The sequence below is a fragment of the Delphinus delphis genome, chromosome X (assembly GCF_949987515.2).
Source record: "Delphinus delphis chromosome X, mDelDel1.2, whole genome shotgun sequence".
Lineage (NCBI taxonomy): Eukaryota > Metazoa > Chordata > Mammalia > Artiodactyla > Delphinidae > Delphinus > Delphinus delphis.
This window is the reverse complement of record NC_082704.1, coordinates 105,520,366-105,546,597: the sequence shown is the minus strand read 5'-3', so window position 1 is coordinate 105,546,597 and position 26,232 is coordinate 105,520,366. Positions and strand designations below refer to the sequence as shown.

At 40.9% G+C, this 26,232-nt stretch overlaps 1 protein-coding gene across 1 annotated transcript in view; it reads left to right on the top strand.

Annotated features, from left to right (window-relative positions):
- Positions 1 to 26,232, top strand: part of PDK3 (pyruvate dehydrogenase kinase 3) — a 77,116-nt gene that overhangs the window by 25,269 nt on the left and 25,615 nt on the right. The window contains exons 3-6 of the mRNA XM_060002193.1: positions 1,338 to 1,409; positions 5,248 to 5,432; positions 7,390 to 7,479; positions 21,744 to 21,821. Coding sequence (XP_059858176.1) covers positions 1,338 to 1,409; positions 5,248 to 5,432; positions 7,390 to 7,479; positions 21,744 to 21,821 — 425 coding nt within the window. The remainder of the gene's footprint in view (positions 1 to 1,337; positions 1,410 to 5,247; positions 5,433 to 7,389; positions 7,480 to 21,743; positions 21,822 to 26,232) is intronic.

Below are 26,232 nucleotides of genomic sequence, written 5' to 3'. Positions count from 1 at the left end.
ACATACTTCAGTATCATGTGTTGTCACAAAGTTCAGGTGAGGCTGATTAATAAAACGTCCTTCCTGTTTATTTATAAGCTTAACAGTCATTTTTAGTTACTGGCGTGCCCTCATCCTCTATCCACAGTGGGATAGTAGGATTAGTAGTCATTAATTATTAGAAATAATTAGAATAAGGAATAATGTTTTCAGGACATGTTAAGACCCAAAGCAGAGCTCATATACCTCTAAGTAATTGGAATCTTTGAATCCGCACCAGATCCGGCAGGTCCAGTCTGGCTGTAGCGGCTGCTGTAATGTGCCTCTCTAAGTCCCATTTTTCCTCTGTCCTCCAGATCTTTGTTGGACATATTATTTCTTATACTGGCCCTGAATGAGATATGTCAGTATTCTTAATCCAGAAGCTGTTTCTGAGGGCCTAAGAGGAATTCTTTCTCCTTCATTACATGTTGATGAAGCTAGGTTAACTGTGAGAAGGAACCTTCTTTATTTCTAGCTCTAGGTTCTCTTTTTCCTCCTTTTCCTGCTGTGCCACGCAGCTTGCAAGATCTTAGTTCCCCAACCAGGGATTGAACCCAGGCCCATGGCAGTGAAAGCACCGCTGGACCGCCAGGAAACTCCCCTAGTTCTAAGTTCTTAGCATGCACTTCAGGGTCACACACGTGCTTCTTAAATTTTCTGTGCACTTTTTTTGGTAATCAAACTGTAGACTCGATGTATCAGTTAGGACATGTGTGTTAGGGAGTAGCAGAAAATCCAACTAAACCTGGCTTAAGCAATAAATTGTAACTGTAAGATCCAGCCATAGGATGAGGTTTTGGTGTTGGTTTGATTCAGAGATTCACGAGATTATCAAGGCCCTACTTTCCATGGGGTCGGCTTCATTTTCTGGCTGGATTTTCTCCTGCTGACAGAATAGCTGCAGCAGTTCCAGGCTTTACATCCATGGACCGCATTGTCCAAAAGCAGAGCAAGTTAATTTCTCTCCCAAAGACCGCCAGCAAGTCTGCTCTCTTATTTTAGTGGCCTGAATCGAGGCAGTGATGTCCATTCCTGAGCCAATCCCTGTGTTCAGGGAAATGCGACTCAGTGACAGGCTTAGGCCAGAACTATCGGACTAATTAGGAATTAGTGACAAGAGAAATAGGATTACCCAGAGAAAAACAGGGCCACCCAGGAGCTTTGCGTGGTATCAGCTTCCCCGGAAGCACTTGAGCTACATGGCGGGTGGAGGGGATTGGATGGATACCTGGGTGGAAAGTTAACGTACTCCTAAGGAAAAGGGAAAGGAGGATGGATGTAGGGTAGGCAGCTAACACAGTATCTCTTTTTTTCAGGTATATGCAGAGTTTTCTTGAACTTCTAGAATATGAAAATAAGAGCCCTGAGGATCCACACGTCTTGGATAAGTAAGTATGGTACCAAACTTACCTGAAAGTCAAAATATCTAGGTTAAAAAATGTTTTGGTAAATGGAACTCATGTCATTAAGAACCAAGAAGTACAACTTGGACGAAAGCATTAGGTTTCTTAATGGGTAACAGCTCAACGTTGCAGTTTTTTAAAATTTGAGTTAAGAATTTAACATAGTACCAAGGGAATAATGACCCTTCCAATTACGCTTCATGGTCTAATTCTTAATCCTTGTCTTCTGGTGAACTGGTGCTGGACACTCACTGTAAATATTACAGTAAATGTTCCACCTAGTGGTAGTTTTAAGAATGCACTGGCCCCTGTGTATACATGAGTTTATGTACTTAGTCCTTTACAATTTGTTTTTAAATTTTCAATGCGATATTACATTTGAGCTCAGAGAATCAATAATGCTTTTATTTTGGAGCAGCGTAAAAGAGTATGCTATTAACATAACAGCTATTCTGAATTCTGTTGCTGCTGTTAGGCACGAAGGCTGCTAAATTCTCATGCTGATGGAAAATATTTCTGGTTTTTCCCTTTTCATTTAACCGGGAAACGCTGACCCTAGCTCTGAGTGTGGTTTTTTCACCCCCAAGAGAAATTGTGTCCCCTTCACATTACTTTCCTCCTCTTTCATGTACCCATCAGTGAATGCATATGGCAGGCCTGTTGTGCTGAGGAATTCCTTTCTAAGTAGAAACCTGACCCACAGCATTGTGACACCAAATGCCTTACATGTAGCTGTTCCGTAAAAAGAACTAAGAAGCACCGTGTTCCATAAGAGACCATAGCTGGAGGCATTTAACCCAGCTCTCTCAATTCACAGATAAGAAAACTGAGGTCCAAGATGTGAGCTGACTTCCCCAAGATTGTAACATTAGTTAGGAGCAGAGCTGGATCTGTAAATCATGTTTCCTCTTCCTTGGTACGTCGCTCTTTGCAGTGCACCATACTGCCAGAACTGCTGGTCTGAGTCATGAGTAGCTAGCTGAAATGTAGTTACAGATTAAAATACAAAGGGAAAAAAGTCCTGACCTGTTTTATACTTTGCTAGGTGTTTTGCTAATGGGTCTATGAAATGTGGAAAGGGAGGCATTGGATTAGAGCCCCCAACTGTAATGTTTTTCTTGTTGTAAGCCCTTGCTGTCATTTAAGTTATCAAAGTTAAATAAATCGAACTCAGAAGTTTGGTTTCTCAAAAGTCATTAGCTAGTGACAGTTTGGCTGATATCCTCCAAATTAGGACTGACCTCTATAGCTTCAAATTTTGGGATATAGATTTGTGGAAGTTTATGATATTAAATTTCTGCTGTGTGTTTCCTGGAGTCCTGTCTCAGTTTCTGGAACAGGTTATCAGTCAGATGCGATTTATGGACGCGAGCCTGCTTTGGAAACTGCCAAGTGCTGGATCCAATGTGTACGAGATTGTAATGATAATAGCTCTCGCTCAGTGACGTTTAGTAACTTGTCCAGGTTGCCGTGAAGCTAGTTAAGAGACTTGGGATTGTAGAAGCCCGAGTTTGCAGTGAAGGAAGGAGTGGAGAGTTCTGCCCATCGTAGCAGCCTTTTCTTATCGGTGAGAGGTTATATAGCAGTCATGGGCAGGGAAACCACTTAAGTAAAGTGAAAGTAGCTTAGAGGACAAGGATGTTTGTCGTAATGATAAAGTTTAGAAGAGCCCCAGAAGATTGGGGAAGTAGTCTGAGAATTGAACCATTGAAGCAAGTCTCCTCCCCTCAGATAAGTTGAGGCACTTTTCTACTGTAATGAATTGTTTCAGTTTAGTAATATTTAATTTATGAATATGGTGGGAAGAGCATTATGTAAAGGATAAATGGTCCATTAGAAAATTTCTTGAGGATATTATGACCTTATAATTTCTGAGTTGATTTATTCATCTTTGCTGTCTTTGCACATATGTATTTGTTACAGAAGTATTTCATCATTGAGAAAAATAAGACTATTTGGGTAAATAAGGTTACTCCAAATTTCCATTACTGGGGGCCAACCACTGTTAACATTTTCCTTCCATTTACACTTTTAACTAGGCATGTATATTTCTATATGTGTAGAATGTGTGTGTGTGTGTTTTACAGAAATAACAGTGTCAGCATTATAGATCTACACCATTAGTAGTAGTTTCATAGTGGTCCATCTGCAGATAACTCATGTGATTTGACCTCCTGTCATTGGGTTTTAGAATAGTTCGTGGTTTTCTTGCTACTATAAGCAGTGCTCTAAAGAACAGCTCTTAAATACAGCTGTTGGCCTTGTCCAGTTATTTTCCTAGAATCAATTCCTGGGAGTGGAATGACTTTCTTTGGGCTTTTGATATAGGCTGCTCGATTGCCCCTAGAAATGCATCAGTTATGCTCCCACACTCTGGCTGACAGTGGTTATTCTTTGCCAGTCTGTAAGCAGAGAATAGCGTTGCATTGTTTTAATTTGCTTTTCTTTTATTATTTTGAAGGTGAAGTTGTTGGTGTTTGCGTTTCCTCTGGTACGTTTTCTGTTGATACCAGGCCCCTTGCCTAGTTTTCTGTTAGGGTGGTCATCTTTTCCTTCACTAAGAATAGTAACTCTTGTGAATATATTTTTCCCAGCTTTCACTTTTTCTTGACTTTATAATGTGTGCCCCTATAAAATTGCTGAAATCCTGCATAGCCCTATTATTGGTTTCATCGTGGTTTCTGCCTTTGGTATTAGAACAGCCTCCCTTTACTCCAAGGTTATATACTTATTCAGCTGATTTTCTTTTTCCTTTTCTACAATTTCACCCTTTTACATTTAAGTCTTTTAACCCATTTTGGGGCTTAAAGTTTAAAATTGAAGTGTGACTTAAATTGTTAGCCAGCTGTCCCAACTAATTTGTTTCCCTACTGATTTACATTGTCACTTTATCGATATGCTGAATTTTTACACACACATACTCATTCACCCTTGATCCTGGTTCCAGGCTTTTTATTTGGTTCCATTGACTTGTCTTTCTGTTCTTAGTTACCATTCTCAATATATTTTTCCCTCTGCACTTTTACAGTAATATACTGGAATTCTTGAATAGGTTTGTCTTAATCACCATTGTTCTATCTACATTTCGTCAGCATATTTTACTGCTGAGAGAAATTCGTTTCAAAATTTTATTCTTAAAAAGTTTGACATTATTTCTTCATGGAAGCTATTTCTTTAAGACTCCATAATAAATCCTTGGAGATTTTTGGGATTGTCTTCATGTTGTCAGAAGAAATATTAATATATTCTGCAATTATGTATTCAGCAAACAGTTATAGAATCTGTTTTATTAGTAATCACTTATCTGGAAAGTCAGTGGATTCCTAAAAAGGCATTTGAGCATTTTTTTTTCTTTACTAGAACCTTCTACTTGTTTTTTGGGGGTTTTTTTTTTGCGGTACGCGGGCCTCTCACTGTTGTGGCCTCTCCCGTTGCGGAGCACAGGCTCCGGACACGCAGGCTTAGCGGCCATGGCTCACGGGCCCAGCCGCTCCGCGGCATGTGGGATCTTCCCGGACCGGGGCACGAACCCGCGTCCCCTGCATCGGCAGGCGGACTCTCAACCACTGCGCCACCAGGGAAGCCCACCTTCTACTTTTTGTATCTCTGAAGGAAGACTTTCTGTAGAAAGTTTCAAGCAAAAACTGAGTAATACTTTAGTTTCTCGTGAGTACTTCCTTGTAGCCTGTGATGATAATGATGTCTCTGCCTTATAAAATAAATACCAACAGGTAAATAGTACTGAGATAGACCTGGGAAGTTTATACATTAGCCCATGAGATTTTGACCATTTTGACCGTTTTTTTCTTTCCTTCCCACACAGCTTTCTACAAGTTCTGATTAAAGTCAGAAATAGACACAATGATGTGGTTCCTACAATGGCCCAAGGAGTGATCGAGTACAAGGAGAAGTTTGGGTTTGATCCGTTCATTAGCAGTAACATCCAGTATTTTCTGGACCGGTTTTATACCAACCGCATCTCTTTCCGCATGCTTATTAACCAGCACAGTAAGTTGGCTTTTCTTGGTCCAGTTTTGAAAAGATAACCAGAGTGATTTCTCCGACATGTTTTCCTGTTGCTTCATTTTTAATTTACTGATCTGCATTTTTGTCTAGAAATTTCATTTCTAGTTCAGTTTCTCCTAAGTGAGTCCTATCTGTGAAAAAGCTAATCATTAGAACTCTCTGTTAAAAGAAATCCTTGAAAGGCTTTTTGGGTGCTCATATTTGAGACAGGACCACTGCCTGCCTTTTAAGCCTCTCCTGTTACATTCCTGGTGGGGGTGAGGGACCGGCTTTAATGGCAGCCTGGTGTTCATCTCTGAATACTTTCAGTGTCTCTAGGGTCTGTTCTAGTCTTCATTCAGGATGTCACATGTTTTCCTTTTTGGTTTTAAAAACATTGATACTAACAATATTGAACTGACAAGTTGGCAATATGAGCATGGATCTTTTATTTCACAGTGATCAGTGAAATCAGATTAAGCGGGTTTGTCAAACCCTAATCTTGTATTGAGAGTTTTAGTCTCCTCTCTAGGCTGATAAGCAGATAAGGAAAAAAAACAACAACTAAAATTCTCTTCACAAAAACTTTTAAACTGATTTTCAGCGTGTTTCTTTGTCGGATTTCATAATTCTTTTTTTTTTTTTTTTTTTTTTGCGGTACACGGGGCTCTCACTGCTGTGGCCTCTCCCGTTGCGGAGCACAGGCTCCGGACATGCAGGCTCAGCGGCCATGGCTCACGGGCCCAGCCGCTCCGCGGCATGTGGAATCTTCCCGAACCGGGGCACGAACTCGTGTCCCCTGCATCGGCAGGCGGACTCTCAACCACTGCGCCACCAGGGAAGCCCGGATTTCATAATTCTTATGAAAAAGCATCCAGGTGTCTAGCGTCTAATTCACCCTCTCTGTTGAGTCAGAAAATGGACAGAGCATCTTTATTTTACTAATGTGTTTTATTTGGATAACCAAATGTTATGCAGCTGTTAAATGTGGGTTTGTTCTAAACGTGTGTCTGTTTAAAATGTAAATGTTTGACAGTTTACAGGAAATTTATAGGGGAAAAAAGAGAACCCAAATACTATTTAAACTACTTAGATAACTACAGTTTCTTTCTGACCTACATATGTGTGTCTTCATATATACGTACATGTTTTTCGGTCGTTGACTACGTTTGCACACCTCTTGGTTTTCTTCCACTTAATTAGTTGGCACTTTATGTATTGGCCTAATGTCCATACTTGTCCTTTTTCATAATTAAAATCTCTACCTATTTTGTTTAAACATTCTCCTTTTGTGGAGCCTGAGTTATTCCCAATTTTTGTTTGATTTAAAAATAGCTACACATATAAACATTTGAATTCAGATTACTTTTTTCTTTGGGGGTCCTTTTGGTTTTTTTCAGAAGTAAAATTTTGCAAACCTTGTATATTATGAAAGTAGTTAAATGTACTTTTAAAAACGCTTGCACAAATAGCGTTCGTGTGTAGTACGGTGAAAAATAAGCTCCACAGTGGAGGCATTTGAGGTGCTCATGGTGAAGACCCTGTGCAAGCCTGGTCTGATGGTGCAGACTGCATTTTCTAAATATTTAGTGAATGTTGGAATAAATGTCTAGGGTAGTGCTGAGAAGGTGGGTAAACTTGGCTGAGGATGAAAGGAAGTTTTTTTCATCCAAGTCACGTTGTGTTGGGGAGAGCGGGTTGGGTACCCGGCCCATGTCACTGCTTTAGGACCTGCTAACTGCACCTGGCAGATTTCACAGCACATCCTTCCTCCTCAGTTGTCTGATAGCTGATCACCCACCAGTTGAGTGGATTCTGTTGCTCTGAGTCACTGTGGATGCTAAAACGGTTTTCACAATAAGAAAATCTTTTCAAAACTTACAAGCCCCATATTTCTCTGCCTGACCATCCTAGCCTGCTGTGTTTTTAATCCTCTCCCTTTTCCCTTGTGTTTGTTTAGCACTACTGTTCGGCGGTGACACCAATCCTGCGCATCCCAAACACATAGGAAGTATTGATCCCACTTGCAACGTGGCTGATGTTGTGAAAGGTAAGGAGGCCAATGTAACGTTAGCGGTTGTGGTTCCAGTAGGATTGTGGTTTCGTTGAGGCAGCTTGGCTCTAGGGTTATGGCGCTGAACTGTTTGCTGGTTCATCAGGCCACTCTGGGCCCAAGCCATTTGATCGAAATATGCCTTGTTCTTTCTAGGTGGCTCAGGAAGCGATGCATAATTAGTAATGTTCAAAATCGGAGTTTCTACTTCATTGACTAAGGCTTTTCTTATAGTTCTAGCTAAACAGTAAATATTTATTAGCTTAAGAGTCTAAGTTTCAATTGCCACCACTGTCTGAAAATTTCAGAGACTGCAAACCCCTGTTATAAAATTCAGCTGAATTCACGTGTTTGTAAAACGTATATATCTTTCTGACATGCACTCCAGGTTTTCGAATCTACATGGCATTTGGGCTTCACGGGTTCACTGGATGTGGAGCTGGACTCTGTTCCAGCAGCCTCAGGGTAGAACAGAACCCTAGAGCCATATGTTCCTAGTGCCTGGGCACTTGGAATTTGAACAGCAGTCTCCTCATTTTTCATTTAAGATCAATGCTAGCTCCAGAAAGCCTTCCTGGTTGTAAGTGATCCTCCAGGTTCCTGGACCTCTTCAGTTTTCTTCGGTGTTAGGGTTATTCTCTGCAGCCTCGGATCCCCAGACTGTCCCCTTTCCTAGATTGTGTCTCCTGCTGTGGCCCTCCTCTCCTTATCTAAACACACACCTTACTAGTTTCAGGACCATAGCTCTCTCCGATCTTCATTGGGATCTCTGTTGCTCTTACTTTTTCTGGATTGTGTAGCTAAATGACCAGGAGGCAGACGAGGGCCTTGTCTCCTTGGCAGAGCTCTCAGGCCTGCCTCAAGCAGAGTGACCTTTGCTCTTGGAGCTTGGAGGGCCAGGGGACGGTGCCCCATGTGGGCAGCCTCCCCAGTGAGGAAACAGACCAGATCTTCAGCCGCTAAAGCTAAGGAAAACCTGTGCTGTTTGATTACCCTGGGCATCCCCCTGGTGGCCTTAGCTCAGGCTAGGCTTGTCAGGCTGCCCTGGCCTCTGTTTAGTTAGAAAACATGTACTCACATTACTTCAGTTACAAGTGAATAGGCTCAGCTTCAGCACCCTAAGAACCCTGTATGTAGGTTTCTCTCTCACAAGATAACCCTCTGTAGGCCCCCAGCAGGGAAGGGAAGCAGGTTTGGTCTTATCACCACTTGTATGTTCATGTGGCCCTAGCCAGTGGCTTTTATGATTCAGAAAACCTGGTTCAGATAGTTGACTGCCCTTAGAAAAAAAAAGGTACACATTCATAAGGCAAAAGTGCATTGTAATATATTGCATATGTGCCTTTTCTCTTGAACTGCAAGCAATTTGAAGTCAGGGTATTTGTCTTATACTTGTTTTGTGACTCGCATAGGACTTAGTATACGCCTGTGTAGATGGTCAATAAACATTCCTTGGCTTGAGAAATGTTCGACTTTTCGGTAATTTACTTTTAAAAAAGCTTTATTGTGGTACAATTCACATGCCATACGATTCACCCATTTAAAGTGTACAATTCAGGGGTTTCTAGTTTATTTACGGAGTTGTGCGACCATCACCATAATCCAATTTTAGGACGTTTTCATCACCCCAAAAGAAACCCCATAGCCATTAGCAGTCACTCCCTACTAGCCCTCTCCCCAGCCCTAGGCAACCACTAATCTATTGGGTTGGCCAAAAAGTGCCTTCCGTTTTTAAGTAAAAATAAAAGACACATTTTTCATTTTCACCAAGAACTTTATTGAACCACATATTCACCCTTTTGTTCCACTACCTGCTGCCATTTTTCAGGGAACTTCATAATTCCATCTTACCAAAACTTTTTATCTTTGAGCAAAGAACTCTTTCAGGGGCCTTTGAGTCTTCCAGGGAATTGAAATTTTTTCCATTAAGAGAATTTTGTAAAGACTGAAAGAAATTGAAATCCAAAGGTGCAATGTCTGGTGAATACAGCCGATGAATCAGAACTTCGCAGCCAAGCTGTAACAGTTTTTGCCTGGTCATCAAAGAAACATGTGGTCTTGCGTTATCCTGATGGAAGATTATGCGTTTTCTGTTGACTAATTCTGGACGCTTTTTGTCTAGTGCTGCTTTCAGTTGGTCTAACTGGGAGCAGTACTTGTTGGAATTAATCGTTTGGTTTTCCAGAAAGAGCTGATAATAGAGGACTCCCTTCCAATCCCACCATATACACAACATCACCTTCTTTGGATGAAGACCGGCCTTTGGTGGGGTTGGTGGTGGTTCATTTCGCTTGCCCCACAATCTCTTCTGTTCCACATTATCGTACAGTATCCACTTTTCATCGCCTGTCACAATTTGTTTTAAAAACGGAACATTTTCATTACGTTTAAGTAGAGAATCGCATGCCAAAATACTGTCAAGAAGTTTTTTTTTCACTTAACTTATGTGGAACCCAAACATCAAAGCAATTCATGTAACCAAGCTGGTGCAAATGATTTTCAGTGCTCATGTTGGATATTTTGAGCATGTCAGCTATCTTCCACGTGGTATAACGTTGATTGTTCTCAATTAACGTCTTGATTTGATCGCTGTCAACTTCAACTGGTCTACCCAACCGTGGAGCATCTTCCAGCGAGAAATCTCCAGCACGAAACTTCGCAAACCATTTTTGACACGTTCGATCAGTTACAGCACCTTCTTCATACACTGCACAAATCTTTTTTTGCGTTTCAGTTGCATTTTTACCTTTCTGGAAATAATAGAACATAATAGGCCGAAAACGTTGCTTTTTTTCTTCCATCTTCAATATTTAAACGGCTACGCAAAATTTCACCAATTTTGATGTCTTTTTTTAAGTGCACGCTGATATGACAGCTGTCACATACAATCTAACAAAATTGTTTCAAATGAAGTTAAAGACCATTAAGTGCTACTACTAGAGCCATCTTACGGAAAAAACTAAACAAACCTTTTGGCCAACCCAGTACTTGCTGTCTCTATAGATACTCCTTTTCTGGACCTTTCATATAAACGAAATCATACAGTATGTGGTCTTTTGTGAATGGTTTCTTTCACTTAGCACAGTGTTTTCAAGTGTCATCCATGTTGTAGCATAAACCGGTACTTTGTTTCTTTTTATGGCCAGGTAATATTCCACTGTATGGATAGACTGCATTTTGTTTTATCTATTCATCAGCTGATAGACATTTAGGTTAGCTAGGTGACCTTGGACATGTTACATAACCTCTTTGGGCGTCAGTTTCGTCATCAATAAAATGGTGCTCTTGGCAATTCAGCTGTGTCCTAGGGTTAAGTGAGATAATATATGTAGAGCTCCTGAAGCAGCACTAGCACCCAGGAAGGGCTGTAGATAGACAAGTTCATGAGCATCCTTGGGCCTCATGTGAGTCATTTGCCTTCTCATTTATACCATTGATTATATAATAAGTTGGTGCCTTTGCTTTTGTTTCTGGCATAAATTATCAAATATTTTAAAACATTTAGGACATTTATAAGACACTTGAATATTTGATGAAATATTTCAAGAAATATTGTTGATTTTTTTAGGTATCATATTGGTATTGTGGTTATTTTTTTTTAAGGTGTCCTAGCTTCAAGAGAGGTATTTTGAAATATCACACATGATATCAAATGCCTTGTGGGATTTGCTTCAAAATTATCAAGAGGTAGGGCAGTGAAAAAGATCAGGCTGTGTTGAGAAGTGTTGAGGCTGGCGATGAGTGCACTAGGATTCTCTGCACTGTGCTCTGCACTTCCGTCAACGTTTGCAATTCTTCATAATAAAGTTGTAAAAATGTACTCCCTTTAAAAAAATGGTTCTGAAGAACCTAGGGGCAGGACAGAAATAAAGTCGCAGACGTAGAGAGAGAATGGACTTGAGGACACGGGGAGCGGGAAGGGTAAGCTGGGACGAAGTGAGAGAGTGGCATGGACATACATACACTACCAAATATAAAATAGCTAGCTAGTGGGAAGCAGCCGCATAGCACAGGGAGATCAGCTCGGTGCTTTGTGACGACCTAGAGGGGTGGGGTAGGGAGGGTGAGAGGGAGACGCAAGAGAGAGGAGATATGGGGATATATGTATACATATAGCGGATTCACTTCGTTATACAGCAGAAACTAACACACCATTGTAAAGCAATTATACTCCAATAAAGATGTTAAAAAATTGGGCTTCCCTGGTGGCGCAGTGGTTGAGAGTCCGCCTGCCGATGCAGGGGACACGGGTTCGTTCCCCGGTCCAGGAAGATCCCACATGCCGCGGAGCGGCTGGGCCCGTGAGCCATGGCCGCTGAGCCTGCGCGTCCGGAGCCTGTGCTCCGCAACGGGAGAGGCCACAACAGTGAGAGGCCCGTGTACCTCAAAAAAAAAAAAAAATCATACTCCTTTTTATCATCTCATTGTTTCTTCACAAAAAGTCTCTCACTAATTTTTCAGAGAGATTTTAACCATGAGTCAGTGTAAGTAGAGAAGTAACGGACTGTTCTTGGCAGTTGTTAGGGCAGAGGGATGAAGCAGCGCTCAAGTGAATCAGAGGATGAGGCTGGACGCTGGAGGAGAGCAGAAGCCATTGTTTTGAGCATTTACTGTCTGTGTGGCTCTTACTGGACTTATTACATCCTGCCCGGTCTTGGCATCGTTCTGTACTTCTGTTGGTCTCTCTAATGGGGGTGTGAATTCCTCAAGGGCTGGAATTACTCTCATCCACGCTTGCATCACTCCTCTCAGGGACAGAAGTTTCATACCAAACACTAGCGGAAGATTGTGTGCAAAACAGTTGGATCAGTATTTGAAAGAAAGAAACTAGAAGTTTGTGCCTCCTGCTTTCTTTGGCCTTTTTAGTCGAGGTTTTGACCCTGGGCCAGGTCGCCTCCCAGCCTCTCCGTCTTCCCGCGCTCACTCACAGCTTTATCTTCACTCTTTCTCCTGCCCCTTTTGACTTTATACCCAATGAGTCCACCAGTTACCATGAACACATTTTACTCCATCCTCTCACGTAACCATTCCTACCACTCATCTGGCACAACTTAAAGCCTGGGCTCCTGGCAAAGCTGTATCCCATGATGATCACCCCCCCATGCCCCTCTGCCACGGGGCATGTCACCTCCCCCAGCACACTTCCACCCTCACACTCATGGGGCGAGGGGCAAGGACTGCGCTGCTCCCTGTTCCCCACCGCTTCTTTCAAACCGTGTTTTTCATTTCTTCATAGCCTCTTTCCTTAAGACAACAGTGGAGGCTGGTTTCAGATTCTGAAACTGCATGAACCCGCAAAGCAACTTCCACATCATCAGCTCTTCTGCCGCCTTCATTCCCTTCATAAATCATAAATCATACCCACAGCACACTGAGGACGCTTGGCTTGTACGTACTTTCTAGAATGCCCTGATGCTTCTTCCACTTGGTGAGACACATGCTTACTGAGGGTCACTTACTTGTCCTCACACCGTTGGTGTAAGTTATACCACATGAATATGTATAAATATACATAATTTATTTATACGTTATGTAAACTGAAGAAACGTGAGTACAAAAAAGAGACTTATTTCCATAAAAATCAAGTCGAATGCTTTGGAAAGACTTGATAAAGAAGAGATTCTTAAAAATGTCATGAAATGACTGTGAACAAGATAACTTTTAGGTGACAGGGCGGCACTGAGTAAAAATCCCAGAAGGAATCTGCACTCGGATTGCTTGACAAGTATCTTTAAGTTTCTTGCACTTTAAAGAAATAGGAATTGGAATTCATAGATGTGTGTGATATTGTTTATCTAAGAAGTATCATCTGGAACCCCAAGCTGACGCCTCTTCAAAGGAGAGACATTGGCCTTATATGAAAAGATTGGTAGAGGAATAAATTGTGTATTCAAATGTGTATTTTAAGTTAATGTTTACAATTGTAGTCATTTTATGGTTTCCCACTATCCAACTTTTTTGTCAGTCATCCAACTTCTGTTTCCGTTTTGGTCAGTCAAGAGGACTAATACCATATTACCAAAATAATAAAAAGTGCTCATTGAAGAAAACTGAGAAAATGTGGGAAAAGAGAGAAGAGACTAAAAATCACCTGTCTTCATAACCCAGCAAGAACATTGTTTTATATTGAATTCATACCAACTTTACAGATAGCAACTGTGAATAATGTGTCTCTTCATATGAAATCCGCAGTACTTGTGTATTTCCCCATCTCCAGCACTAATGCCCATCACACACCGCCTTCCTGGATGAATTCAGTGTCTGATCTGCTATACTGATAACCTCTATATTCAAATAGTTTTCCCAGCTAGGTGTATATAATCTTTATTCCTCAATGAGATATTAGTCTTAAATCAGTTACCTTTCCTACCATGGCAAAATTGGCTAGGCACCCTAGCAGGAAGCCTGAAGGTCTCTTTCCTCCCCGTGGAGAAAGCATATTTTAATAGCTTTCTGTTTCATGCCCTGTGGACCCCACTTTTAATTCTCTAAGTGTCTGCATACCGAAGCAGAAGCTCTTTCTGGCTCAAAGTAAGACTGAGAAAAAATAAACAAGGCAGACAGCACGAACTATCAGAAGGCCTGGAAGTTCTTCCATGTCTTCTAGCAAAAAGGCACTGGAGTCTCCGCCCCCAAATGCCCCAGGGACAATAGTCAGAGTCCCAAAGGGCCCACGCCCCCCCAGCTCTTCTTCCCAATACCCCCGAATGCTGTCAAGGAGAGGAAGAGATGTGTGTCAGCTTCCTTCAACTTTCAGTGACGTCTTACCATTCCCTTCCTCTTTTGAAAGTAGTTGGTATTTTTTCACTGATTTTTACCTTCTCCTCGTACCTTCTGAGATTTTTCAGCTAATCTTCTTTACAATGTTGTGTTAGTTTCTGCTGTACAACGAAGTGAATCAGCTATATGTATACATATATCCCCTCCCTCTTGGAACTCCCTTTCCCCAACCTCCCATCCCACCCATCTAGGTCACCATAGAGCACGAAGCTGAGCTCCCTGTGCTATACAGCAGGTTCCCTCTAGCTATCGGTTTTACACATGCTAATGTATATATGCCGATCCTAATCTCCCAGTTCATCCCCCCTTCCCACCCCACCCCCCCCCCCCCGCCGCCATGTCCACACGTCTGTTCTCTTCATTTGCATCTCTATTCCTGCCCTGCATATAGGTTCATCTATACCATTTTTCTAAATTTCACATATATGCGTTAATACATTGTACAATATTTATTTTTCTCTTTCTGACTTACTTCACTCTGTATGACAGACTCTAGGTCCATCCACATCTCTACAAATGACCCAATTTCGTTCCTTTTTATGGCTGACTAATATTCTGTTGTATATAGGTACCACATCTTCTTTATCCATTCATCTTTCGATGGACATTTAGGTTGCTTCCCTGTCCTGGCTATTGTAAATAGTGCTGCAGTGAACATTGGGTACATGTATCTTTTTGGATTGTGGTTTTCTCAGGGTATATGCCCAGTAGTGGGATTGCTGGGTCATATGGTAGGTCTATTTTTAATTTTTTAAGGAACCTCCATACTGTTCTCCCTCTGTCTCTAATATTTTTTTTCCCTTTTGTTTTAGGAAACTTGATTTACAAGGTGTAGGGGTTCTGAGTTTTAATGATAGCTCTGCTATTGATTTTCTCAGCTGTGAAGGTCCTGCATGGTTTAAGCATAGTCAGATGTCCAGTCCAAATGACCTCTGTGTGCGTGCGTGCGTGCGTGTGCCCGTACATGCCTGTGCACGTGCACGTGCGTGTTTTATAGCCTCAGGAAGCCTTAATGAACTAACAATCATTCCGTACTTAGATCTCTTGAGACAGACTCTAGGAAACTTTTATGTAGAAGGGCAGGGACACAGTTTTTACTTTTGACTAGACAGTTGTATAAATGCGTAGAAGTGGGGTGCGTCTTGCATCATCGTAATTGAACGTGCAGGACGCTGAAGCAGGCCCCCTCGCTGCTTATTTAGCACACTAATATCTGCCTTCACACATCTGCAAATTATAGCCTCGTGGCAGTGAATGCTAGAATTAGTGTTGTAGAGCAGCTCCTATTATCCTCTGGGAGGTGCCTTCCATTGTGACCCTCTTCCCTCCTTTCTGTGTAAGAAACCAGGAAACAAAATGGAAAATCCTGTGATAAGATCGTTTTAAAGGTGCAAACAAATACTTGGCACAAAAGTCAGCTCTCACAGCGACGTTAGCTTGCCTGTGTTGTTCCTAAATGCTCTTATTGCTGGGCTTAGCGTAATAGCACACAAACAGTTTCTGCAGAGCGTGTCATTATTCTGGTTCAGAAATAACGTCTTGTGCTCTCACTCCGGGCTCTTCAGGTTGCAAGTAACAGAGACCCCCTCCCACCAACTCAAGAGACAGATGTATTAAAAGAACCTAGTTGGTCCCATGGTAATCCTAGGGCAGGAACCACTTTGTAGTCGGAGCTATAGAAATTGGAACTGGGAAACAGAAAGCAAGGGTTTTTTTCTGTGTAAGTGGGTTTGTCAAGTCACAGCCCCTCAGCCCCACTCTTGTCTGTAGACTGGCAGCCTTTTTAGGGCAGCTTGTTTAGGGCAGTGACAGGCACTCCAGGCCTAGATCATCATAACTCTAATAAGTGTTTCCTTTTGCCTTCTGCCCTGCCTGAGTGTCTCCATCCTGAATTCGCACAGGATGAATTTCATCGGCTCAGCCCGTCTTTTTGCCCACAACCGCAGGTTTTAGGATTCTAGTCAGCCTGTGGATTGGTCGCCCGTACATTAGATGCTCTGCCCCCCACTTCTCCAGTTGGCTGCGCTTTGGGCAGTGGGAGAGGGTCTAGCACTTCAGAAAAACCCCTGATGCTTCCCACTCGAGATGGGTTTTGGGTAAGTAATGATAGACATACCTTATTAGAATTGCTTTGTGACTTAAAAGCGTTTCTTTTTTTTTTTTTTGGTTGCTTTGGGTCTTCGTTGCGGCGAGCCGGGGGCTACTCTTTGTTGTGGTGCGTGGGCTTCTCACTGCAGTGGCTTCTCTTGTTGCGGAGCATGGGCTCTAAGCATGCGGACTTCAGTAGTTGCAGCACGCGGGCTCAGTAGTTGTGGCTCGCGGGCTCTAGAGTGCAGACTCAGTAGTTGTGGTGCATGGCCTTAGGGCTTGAACCCGTGTCCCCTGCATTGGCAGGTGGATTCTTAACTACTGCGCCACCAGGGAAGCCCTTAAAAGTGTTTCTTAAAAGCAGCATACATTGTAAAGTATGCTGCTTTTAAGAAAGCATACTCCCGTAAAAATTAATTTTAAAAAATAAATAAAATGAAGGAGTAAAAAAAAAAAGCAGCATACCTGTGACTCTAATGCTTTGTGGTCGTTTACCTTTATCTTGTTCAGGCATTGTTTCTTTCTTTTTTTTTTTTTTTTTTTTTGCGATACGCGGGCCTCTCACTGCTGTGGCCTCTCCCGTTGCGGAGCACAGGCTCCGGACGCGCAGGCTCAGCGGCCATGGCTCACGGGCCTAGCCGTTCTGCAGCACGTGGGATCTTCCCGGACCGGGGCACGAACCTGCATCCCCTGCATCGGCAGGCGGGCTCTCAACCACTGCGCCACCAGGGAAGCCCCAGGCATTGTTTCTTAAACTCGAGCTTTATGGTTTTGGATATCCTGTTCATGTTTGTCTTCTCACTCAAATTTCATCTTTGTCCAGTCTCTTATAAGATATCTGTAAACAAACAATGGCATGTATTTGTGATAGAGGCTAATATTGGGTTGGCCAAAAAGTTCATTCGAGATCATATGGAAAAACCCGAATGAACTTTTTGGCCAGTCCAGTATTTGATAGCAGGGTCCTCTGGTGAATTTTGCATAGCTTCTAGTAAAAACATCTAATAAAATAGTGTCCATACACTTAAATTTTCCTGTGTGCTTCTTAAAACTGATTTGTGGCTACAGTGGATCTGTTGGGCTGGTTGCCATGTGAACCTTCACCTTACTCTTTACGGCTCAGTCTTTTTTAGTTTTAGCCTTATGTGTTTATAGTTTGGGTATTCTATCCTGGGGAAGTAGAAATGTGCTACACCTACAGTTTTTTTTTTCTTTTTTTAAAATTATTTATTTATTTGGCCATGCCAGGTCTTAGTTGCAGCACGTGGGATCTTCATTGAGGCATGTGGAATCTTTAGTTGCAGCATGCAAAGTCTTAATTGTGGCATGTGGGGTCTAGTTCCCTGACTAGGGATCGAACCCGGGCCCCCTGCCTTGGGAGCATGGAGTGTTAGCCACTGGACCACCAGGGAAGTCCCTACCCCTACATTTTTGTTTGTTACTTTATCATCGGTACCTTATTTCCCTTGAAAACAGGTTCTTAAAACAATGAAAAGCACTTATGTTCAGTGGCAGTAATAATCATTTCCTGATATTTCATTTTAAAGATTGGGTGGTAAATAGTGACTCAAATATATTGCAGATAAAAGTAATTTGATAAATTATCGTATTTTAAGATTTTGGTTTCTATTTAAACAATAGAAAAGTTTTATTAGAAAGCTTATTGTTAGTAGAACTTGCATTTTACTCTAGATATAAAGGAAGTGAATTTTTAAGCCAGTAGTTGAAGTTTGGTTGTTATGTTGGTGATTTTTAAAAAACTTTTCCATTCTTATGGTACTTCACTTAAACAGAAGTATCCTATTTGAGTATATATGTGCTGTCATACTCCTCAGTACTCCATGATCATTCATGGCCTGGGAGTGACAGTGATAGAATTAGCATGACCCAGCCTTGACTTTCTAGGCCAGTGGTCTCCAAATCTACCTTCTCTTCAGAATTTTTGAAATCTGTGGATTCCCAGGCCTCAACACAGAGCTACTGCATCAGCACCTCCAGGGGTTCGTTTAACCTATACTTCTTTTTTTAACTTGCTAATGAATTCTACGCACACACACGGGTTTGGGAACCACTCTAGCCCACTAGTTCCCAGTCTGACCAAAAAGAACATCTCGAATCAGTATAATTGATTGAACCTGGAGAATCTTTGCATGGGCAGGATTGTTCCGTTTAACAGATGCTCACTGGGTGTGTATGGTGCCCAAGGCATTATGATATGCCCCGGGAATTTATAAGATGCATGTGAATATAGCTTTTACCAGTACTGCCCCCAGAAAACTTCTGGCTGGCTGGTATATGTGAGTCTCATTGTCGTGTCTTGAGTTTTTCAAGGATCATAATGCAGTTGTCAGTGACAGCATTGATACACTGTAATTTGTGGTAATGCTTGAAAAATTCTTACTCATGTGGTTTCAGGAACCATATTGAGTCTTTGAGTTTCAAGTTGGCTGCATCTATCTGGACTCTCCTATCTTCCACATGTTACATTTGTGTCATACTTTCTCTTCATAATGCCATGAGGAACTAGCACATTTAGTGGAGTTGGGCTCGTTTCCTGTTTTTTGGTGAATGGAAGAGCAGTTTAAACATCTTTAAACGTGTCCTATCCTTGGAGGAGTTGCTTTGTGGAGACGTATTGGCATTTTATATGGATAAGGAAGCATCATTTGTAGATTTCAGTATTTATTGGTGTAAGTGTTGGGAGTTCTTGGTCAGCTTTGTGCTGTTACGTCGCTAGGTGGAGATGTAGCATTGTTTGGTGGTATAGCCCCAGCACAGAGAGTGAATCTTGATTTTTCCAAAAGAACTGTACAGATGTTTGATGAGTTTTACTATACCCTACAAAAAAACTTGCGAACTTAATATAATTCTAAATTGTAATTTTCTTTGTTAGGATTTAACTACAGTCCACTTTGATGTCTGTTTTCACACCAATCAACTCTTTTTAAATTTTTTTCTCCTTTTGCTACGTTTCCTTTGGCTGTCCTTCATTATTTCATCTTGTCAGAGAGATTCTGATGTCTCTATCTGTGGTTCTTTATAGTCGTTTAATTCTCTTTTTTTAATATGAATTTATTTATTTATTTTTGGCTGTGTTGGGTCTTTGTTGCTGCACGTGGGCTTTCTCTAATTGCAGCAAGGGGGAGCTACTGTTCGTTGCGATGCGCGGGCTTCTCATTGCAGTGGCTTCTCTTGTGGAGCACGGGCTCTAGACGTGCGGGCTTCAGTAGCTGTGGCACGTGGGCTCAGTAGTTGTGGCTCGCAGGCTCTAGAGCACAGGCTCAGTAGTTGTGGCGCATGGGCTTAGTTGCTCCGCGACATGTGGGATCTTCCCGGACCAGGGTTTGAACCCATGTCCCCTGCATTGGCAGGCGGATTCTTAACCACTGCACCACCAGGGAAGTCCCTATAGTGGTTTAATTCTGAAAGTTTAATAAAATGAGAATTTTTCCTCTGAGGTCAAATATTATGTAAAATTTAAACTTAGTAGCAATAGGAGGGAAATGAACCAAACCTTATAGTCTGAACATACCCTAATCTTATCTTTTGTATTATTTTAGATTGACATTGTCAATTTTTAATGTATTTAAATTCTGTCAGGCTTATTTTTCCCCCTTTCTTCCTTCCTTCCCTCTTTCCTCTTAACGCTTGAATCTTAATTATCTACTCTATGCACACTACTGACATGGGGAATATAAAAGAAGTACAAACCTGTCTCCAAAGAGCTGATATACACTTGAGGACATTGCAAATGCAATCATGAAGCATTTTAAAGTAATTTGAATATCTGATCTTCAGAAATTGTAAAGGTGGAACTTAAAAAATCTCCTCACTTTGGAAGACAGTCTGGCTGTCCTTCAAACGTTTAAACATACAGCTGCTATATGATCAAGCAATTTTTCTCTCCTAGGTCTATACCCAAGAGAAGTGAAAACACATCTTCACTAAAAAAACTTGGACGTGAATGTTCATAGCAATATGAATGAACATGTGAACGTTCATTTGTAATATCCAAAAAGTGGAAACAATCCAAATGTCTGTTGATGGATAAATGAATAGACAAAATGTGACATATTTGCATAATACAATATTAATTCAGTAATAAAAAGGAATGAAGTACTGATGTATGCTACAACATGGATGACCCTTGAAAACATTATGCTGAGTGAAAGAAACCAGTCACAAAAGGCCACATATTGTATGGTTCCATTTATATGAAATGTCCAGGATAGCAAACCTATAGAGATAGAGCAGATCCGTGGTTGCCTAGGGCTGGGTGCGGGGGTAATGACTGTTCATGGTTGTGGAGCTTCTTTTGGGGGTGATGAAAAATGTAAAATTAATTGTGGTGATGCACGCACAACTCTGCGAATACACTAAAAATCATTGAATTGCATGTGCACTTTAAATGGATGATTTGTATGGTGTGAGAATTGTATCTCCATAAAGCTGTTTTTTAAAAAAAGTAGATCATCAAAAGGTTTAAAATTTATCAAACCAAGGAATATTTATTGACTAGCTAACAGGCATGAAATAAGTTCTATGTGAGTTATGAAACAAGTGTAAGACAGAAACCCTGACCTCAAATTGTTTATAGTTCAAGAGAAAAGCACACATGCAGTGTAAAATAATGCACTGTAGCTTTCTGAATTTGTTCCCCATCTTTTGGATGTACCTTCCTGAATTCCCTCTTCTATTCATCTCTGTAATGGCTCTGATCTTCTTACCCTTTGTCCTTTTTTTTTTTTTCTTTCAAAAGCAAACTGTTCCTCCTCAGACTTTGATAAAATAACAGCCCCAACCTGTTACCTTTAACTAACTTAAAGGACATTTAAAAAGTGTTTTAATTTTATTGAAGTATATTCGATTTAGAGGACATTTCAAAGCAAGAGTAACGTCTCCAATAACTTAAATTGTGTGGCTCGTGGAAACCTGTTCATTTAGCAAATACTTGTTGACGTTTAATTTACAGATAATTGGCAAATCTTAAGATGGTTGCCATTATTATTTTTGAAATCACAGCAAATATCTTTTTGCTACAGTTTAGTCAGGTTGCATGCTGTTCAGAAGTATAGTCTTGAGTTTATAGATTTTTCATGAAAAATGCCTCTTAGGAATATTAGTTAAAGTTAAAGCCATGTTTGGTATAAAGCTGGCTATGTCATCATTAGTGCAGTATTTTGATATTGTTGTGGTCATTAAAACTGAAAGAGAAATTTTGGTTCAGTTATTGTAATTCTATTGTAGCCAAAAAGGGCTATTTTTTAAGGCAGTAGTTGATTAATTCTAAATCTGTCAGGTTACAGATTGTCCTTGTTTCTTTATTCTATTGAGTCTGTCTGTCTGAGTCCATGCTGTTAGTGCAGCGGCTAAACTTTTCTCTCTCTTTGCAGATGCATATGAAACTGCCAAGATGCTTTGTGAACAGTATTATCTGGTAGCTCCAGAGCTGGAAGTTGAAGAATTCAATGGTAAAAGAAAAATAATTTCAGCCTTAAATACAAAGAAGCTGACTAAAAAACTGATTATACCTGAGCTATATTTCAGTGAGATCCTAAAATTGTGCTGCTTTTTCCTCTTTCTGTGTTTTTAAAACCTTTTTTATGTCTCTGGTCAGTGAGTTTTTGTACAGGAATGTGTTCTCTATTAGAGCTCCAAGCTCTTGGAACAGAAGTAATCAAGGTGGAAGATGCACAGAGATGTAAATAAGCAGTTCTCAAAATAACCAGTGCAAACAGTCAATAAACATGTAGAAAAGTGTTTACTAATCAAAGAAGTACAAAGAAAAACATAGAGGAATGCCATTTTTGTCTTTCAAAGTGGCGGTGATTAAAACATTTTAATGCTTTGAATTGCTGCCCAGAAAAATACTCTGTCCCCCAAATTTACACATTTCTGATCTACGTTTAAATTGGTATAGCCTTTCTTTAAAAAAACAGGCTAACAATGTTCTTTCTCTTTGGCCCAGTAAGTTAAAGTAATAATGGTTATATTCTTTGGTCCAGTAAATAAACTTCAGAAAATTTATTAAGAGAAAATAGGGACTTCCCTGGTGGTCCAGTGGTTAAGACTCTGCGCTTCCATTGCAGGGGGCACGGGTTCGATCCGTGGTCGGGGAACTAAGATCCCGCATGCCCCTTGGAGTGCCAAAAAATAAAAGCAAATAAATAAAAAATATGCGAAAGTCATGAAAAATTTTTTAAATCTGTCTAGAACCAATACTTAAAAAAAAAAGGAATAAAGACGCAGACGTAGAGAATGGACTTGAGGACACGGGGAGGGGGAAGGGTAAGCTGGGACAAAGTGAGAGAGTGGCATGGACATATATATACTACCAAATGTAAAATAGATAGCTAGTGGGAAGCAGCCGCATAGCACAGGGAGATCAGCTCGGTGCTTTGTGACCACCTAGAGGGGTGGGATAGGGAGGGTTGGGAGGGAGATGCAAGAGGGAGGAGATATGGGGATATATGTATACGTATAGCTGATTCACTTTGTTGTAAAGCAGAAACTAACACACCATTGTAAAGCAGTTATACTCCAATAAAGATGTTAAAAAAAAGAAAATAGAGGTGTGCACAGATACATGTATAAGAATGATGATCAGAGTAGTTTTCTTACAGAGAAAAATTAGAAAACAACCCAAGTTTTCCACAATAGGGAATTATTTAAATAAATTCTGGTATACCCATAAGATAGAATAGTATGCAACCATTCAAAACAATGCTTTAAAGAATATTTAATGTTTGAGAAAAGTTGAATTTTTAACCACAGGCTATAAAAGCTTGTAATAGTGCAAGTTCATTGGATAATAAGTCGAAGGATTTTTACCACCAAAATACAAACAGCAGCTCTCTGGATAGGGGGGTTTTAGCTAATTTTTATATTAGTTGTGTGAAACTATATTTACATGTTACTTTTATTTTTTTATTTGTAAGTTATGAAAGAGACATACTTATCTCTAAAAATACAAACATAAATATAGAGTAAAAAGTGAAAGTCCCCACTACTCTGCTCCCATACAGAGTTTTGTTTTTTACATAAATGAGGCTAAAACCATACATGTTCTTTAACTTGTGTATTTCACTTCACCTTAAAGATCTTTGCATGTATTAGTGTCATTTAGAGATTATCCGTAGTGTAGATTATCATAATTTATTTAATCGTTTCTCATTGGGTGGATTTCTGATTTTCCCATATTCCATATAATGAGGCATGAAGGGGTATGTGTGTGTGTGTGTGTGTGTGTGTGTGTGTGTGTGTGTGTGTGTGTGTGTGTGTGTATTTGGAGCGTGGGAAAACCTATGAACGCGTGGAAGTATTTCTGTAGGCTAGATTCTTAGAAGTGTGGAACGACTGAGTCTTAGGGTATGGGGTCTTAGGGTATGGCATTAAAGATAAACCACATTCCCTCTCAAAAATATTCCAAAAATTGATTTCTCTTATACTGAGTTCAGAATGTGAAGACTTCAGGCTGCCGTCATAGGACAACTGCCCCTACGTTCTACTAGGAGGTGTGGAATCGATGCCACTTTCAAAGTCTGTTGGGTTCTCTGAGAACAGTTGCACCCCTATTTTGAAGAAATATACCTCTAGCACCAAGTGGATTTTGCTTGAGCATTCCTGAGTAGAAGCATCTTAATATTCTATTTCTTCCTACTGGCTAGGCGGAGCCTGACCTCACTGTCCTGATTTCTATCTGTCAAACATGGAACTTAAACTCACCGGTAGTAATTAATTGCTCGTTTGCATGAATGGTAACCTCACTCACTCTGAAGGCCAGAGCAGCGAGCCTGGTCTTGCTGATTCCTGGGTGCCAGCCAGGTCAGCACGTTCCTTCCCAGCGAGGCTGTCACAACGGGCAGTGCACCCCACCAGGGGAGAAGCTTTCCAACCATTTTTGGCACTGTCTCATGCGTGATTTTTGAAGCCCTTTTTCCCATCACTAAGAGAAATGGTGGTTATAGGTAGCTTCTAGTTTCCTGTTGCTTTGGGGGATGTATTTACGATTTCTATTATTTCTTGAATGCCAAAGCTCTTTGTGAGTGTGGTTAAGCACTGCAGTTGAGCTCTAACAAGCTCCGTGTTAGAGACGGAGGTCAGAGGTTGGTCCTGAACACCTTAAGCAGACACGGGCTTTGTCACGGAGAGAGAGTGTGTGTGACTGTTTTCCGGCGAGGAGTCAGATCCAGATTCTGTGGATTCATTTTCAGAGCCCGTGTGAACTAGCATAGCATCCCCTTTCAGGATGCTTCCATTCTCCTGTGCTCTGCACTTCAGAGGACCAACGCTGCCATGAATCCCAAAGAACAGTTTGCTGGTACCTGAGAATTTAAGTTCTGTGAGTTTGCCCTATGATCTCTTTTTCTGAAGTTTCGATTTTTTCCTTTCCCAATGCAGACCCCTGAGAAAGTAGTAAATAGGATTATGCAGAACGTACTGTGTGAGCACCATCATTATTTACGGTCATCACTAGCGTTCTGAATATTGGGAGCTAGCTGTAGTAAACTTCTTTTTTATTCTTTTGGTAGTACATTTCACAGGAAGATTAAAAACAACAGAATTTTATTTACCTTACATCAGGTTTCAAATATTTCTGATTAGCTACCCGCGGCAACCCATGTGGGTTGCTCCAAAGATGGGTAGCCATTCTACCGTGCTTGTTCTCAACACTCTCATTCTCTTGAGAAATCGGTTGCCAAAGCATTAAGCAAATAAACCTTTTTACCTTACATTCTCGGCATCCGTGTGGTAAGGCAGCGTGGCTTAGAGGAAAGAGGTGAACTTTGTAGCCAGCCAGGTGGTGGAAATCTGGATTCTGACACTTAGGAGACAAGTCACTTTGCTGCTGTGACACCCACATTCCTCATCTGTCAGCTCTCCTTGTGAGGTGAGAAAAGGATAATGTTTCTAAGGCCTCAAGCAGAACGCCAGGCACGTGCTGGACATTTAATAAAGGGTGGTTACTGGAAGTCAGGGTTGACTTGGGAAAGAGAAGACGTATGGTTGCCACACTTGCATTTTTTCACCATTTCTAGATTAGTCTTTCCTGTCAAGAGGGTTGATTTATAGCTTCAGGTTTGGTTGGAAAAGTAAAGATTTCAGTTCGCACTATGTAAATTTTGTTGTAAGAGGGTTCGTAGGAAAGGTGTGCGTCTATCCTGGAGTCTTTGACCTCTAGTTTTCTCAAATTGGATACTTTTGTGGATATTTTTAGTCAGGTGGTTCTACACGAGAATAAGAAAGCCATTACTGGTAGCGCTGTTAACACTGTCGAAATTAATGTTTTAGTAGTGGTAATAGCCAACAGGTATTGGCTGCTTACTATGTGGCAGGCTCTGTGTAAACTAGTTTATCACTTATCTCATTTAACCCTTATGTTAACCCAGTGAAATACGTACAGTGCTCATTTTAGAAACGGAATGTGTTCAATTCCTATCAGTATGCAGCCCTCCCTTGGTGTCTGCAGGTGACTGGTTCCAGGAACCCCCGGGAATTCCTAAATCTATGGATGCTGAAGTCCCTTATATAAAATGGCATAGTGTAGTCAGCCCTTCATATCTAAGGCTTCCACATCCATGGGTTCAACCAACCGTGGATCAAGCTTCTCTTAAATGAATTTTTTCTGCTTAGCCACCAGTATTTTTTTTCATGCATATAGGAGAACTGTCTGAAGATAAAACTCTTTATATCCTATGTAGAGTTTTTGGCACTTATTAAATGTCGTTTCAACTAATGGCATTTGGAGCAATGACTGTGCAAATAGGGACTTTATTATTTCTTGAGTCTTGAGCATGAAAAACCTGCGCCATTTTTCCATTGACTTTTTAAAATGTACCCTTAGATGGAAAATTCATATTCCATTTATGTCTTATTTTAGAA